The sequence below is a fragment of the Palaemon carinicauda genome, chromosome 37 (assembly GCF_036898095.1).
Source record: "Palaemon carinicauda isolate YSFRI2023 chromosome 37, ASM3689809v2, whole genome shotgun sequence".
NCBI lineage: Eukaryota > Metazoa > Arthropoda > Malacostraca > Decapoda > Palaemonidae > Palaemon > Palaemon carinicauda.
In genome coordinates this window covers 61,085,603-61,088,102 of record NC_090761.1, presented here as the reverse complement: position 1 = coordinate 61,088,102, position 2,500 = coordinate 61,085,603, and the positions used below count along the sequence as shown (strand labels likewise).

At 30.8% G+C, this 2,500-nt stretch overlaps 1 protein-coding gene across 1 annotated transcript in view; it reads right to left on the bottom strand.

Annotated features, from left to right (window-relative positions):
* Positions 1 to 2,500, bottom strand: part of LOC137629153 (uncharacterized) — an 8,466-nt gene that overhangs the window by 4,354 nt on the left and 1,612 nt on the right. The window contains exons 2-4 of the mRNA XM_068360420.1: positions 2,444 to 2,500; positions 530 to 688; positions 1 to 6 (exon numbers count right to left, since the gene is read on the bottom strand). The exon at positions 1 to 6 is cut by the window's left edge and continues 113 nt beyond it; the exon at positions 2,444 to 2,500 is cut by the window's right edge and continues 115 nt beyond it. Of these exons, the coding sequence (XP_068216521.1) occupies positions 1 to 6; positions 530 to 688; positions 2,444 to 2,500 (222 nt within the window). The remainder of the gene's footprint in view (positions 7 to 529; positions 689 to 2,443) is intronic.

The window sequence follows — 2,500 nt, the reverse complement described above, 5'->3', positions numbered from 1 at the left end:
TAAAATCTGAAATTGCAAGACGGGAGTTGTATTGATTGCATTGCAGACTCAATCCTTTATCTTTCACTCCATTTTTTTTTTTTTTTTTTTTTTTTTTTAAACTCTGCCAAATTATTAACCATGCCTCAGGAAACCGACCCCTTAATGTAGGGATAACGGTGGAAAAGAGAAATAACGATATTAATTTCTGCAGTTAAGATTTTGCTGTAGAAAAACTGTAAAAATCCTGGAACAAATATTATTAGGCATTTATCGTTTTAAAAAATAGATATATTGACGTAAAGGAGTGATATTACGGTCACCAACCCTTAGAAGATAATAAGTAAGTAGGGTAAAAATTAAGGTCGCCTGTATTTTACTGAAATACGGCTGAGAACAGTATATTACTACGAAGAATTTCTATTGGAATCACGGTCTCTTTAACACTGCACTGCAAAGTTAGATCCCGAACAGAACAGCAACTTCTCAATACGTGTTTGCCTTCTTACCAAAAGCCATTGATAAACAAGAATATTTAGTTCAAACTTACGTTCTGGTCGCCATATTCAGTTATGATAAAAAGACTAGCTGCCCTTCTCTCTGTAGGACTAGCAACTTCGCCATCCAGGAGAGCAGGGGAATGTTTTCTTCCAGAGGGGGCGATTATAGATTGATAGTAAGGGCAGATATCTACGGGTGGTGGGCAGTTCTGTGATGAAAAAAAAGAAGAAATATTTGTATTCTTTTGCATTATGAAACGAATGCTTAATGGTGACGGTTCATTTTCATTCTACACACACACACACACACACACACACACACACATATATATATATATATATATATATATATATATATATATATATATATATATATATATATATATACAGATATATATATATATATATATATATATATATATATATATATATGTGTGTGTGTGTGTGTGTGTGTGTGTAAATATAGACGTACGTATAGCCTATACTACATATATGTTGTATATACAGTATATGGTATGTGTATATATACATATGTATATATATGGCTCATCTCTTTATACACACACACACACACACACACACATATATATATATATATATATATATATATATATATATATATATATATATATATATATATATATATATATGTATGTATGAATATATATACATATATATATCTATATGTATATGTATATACATACATACATCATCAACATGTCACCCCTAACAGCTGGTGGTGTAAGAGGCAAAGAAAGATATGGTAACTGCCCCGTGCCTATATTGACAACGTTTGCCTCTGCCTCTTCATACAAAACCGTACATGAGGTTCACCATAATTGAAATTAGTTAAACATGGTATTAATCTTTCGTTTTAAAAAACAATCGAAAAGAAACTTTCCATTACCTAAATTTTTAGTAAATGAAATAAATAATTGAATATGGTCCTTTGCAGTTGGTAAAAATCTAGTCATTTGAATTCATATCTAAGATATACGGAAGAAAAACTTAAGATTGAATTTGCCGTTACCTACTGAAGAAATTATCAGTATCTATCTCCGCATCTAACCAGTTATTATTATTATTATTATTATTATTATTATTATTATTATTATTATTATTATTATTATTAACTGCTAAGCTACAACCCTAGCTGGAAAAGCAGGATGCTATAAGCCCCAGGGAAAATAACCCAGTGAGGAAAGGAAACAAGGAAAAATCAAATATTTCAAGAACAGTAACAGCATTGAAATATAAAAATAAACTATAAAAACCTTAATAAAACAAGAGGAAGAGAAATAAGATAGAATAGTGTGCCCGAGTGTACCCTCAAGCAAGAGAACTCTAACCCAAAACAGTGGAATACCATGCTACAGAGGCTATGGCACTACCCAAGACTAGAGATCAAAAGTTACATTGACGTTTGTATATATATTGGATTCTGAAGTAGGTAGAAAGAAGTAAGACTAATGAAAAAAACTTATAATTAACATTTATGTTTTAAAATAACGATTAAAAACTTAAACAGTTACCTCTGCACAGACACTAAATATTTTAAGATAAGCTTGTCCTATTATCATATACTTTAAAGAATTTAAGAAAATTTTAAAGAAAAAGAAAGTGTTATTGATAGCCTATGCCTTTGGTCTACATTATTATTATTATTATTATTATTATTATTATTATTATTATTATTATTATTATTATTATTATTATTATTATTATTAGCTAAGCTATAACCCCTAGTTGAAAAAGCAGGATGCTATAAGTCCAAGGGAAAATATCCCAATGAGGAAAAGAAAAAAAAAAGACACAGATTGAATAGTGTGCCCGAGTGTGCCCTCAAGCAAGAGAACTCTAACCCAAGACAATGGAATCCCATGCTACAGAGGCTATGGCACTACCCACGACTAGAGAACAGCGGTTTGATTATGGAAATTGTCCTTCTAGAAGAAAAGCCTTACCACAATGACGTTGATCTCCGAATTTGGGTACGTTGGTACGGTGACAATTGGATTTGG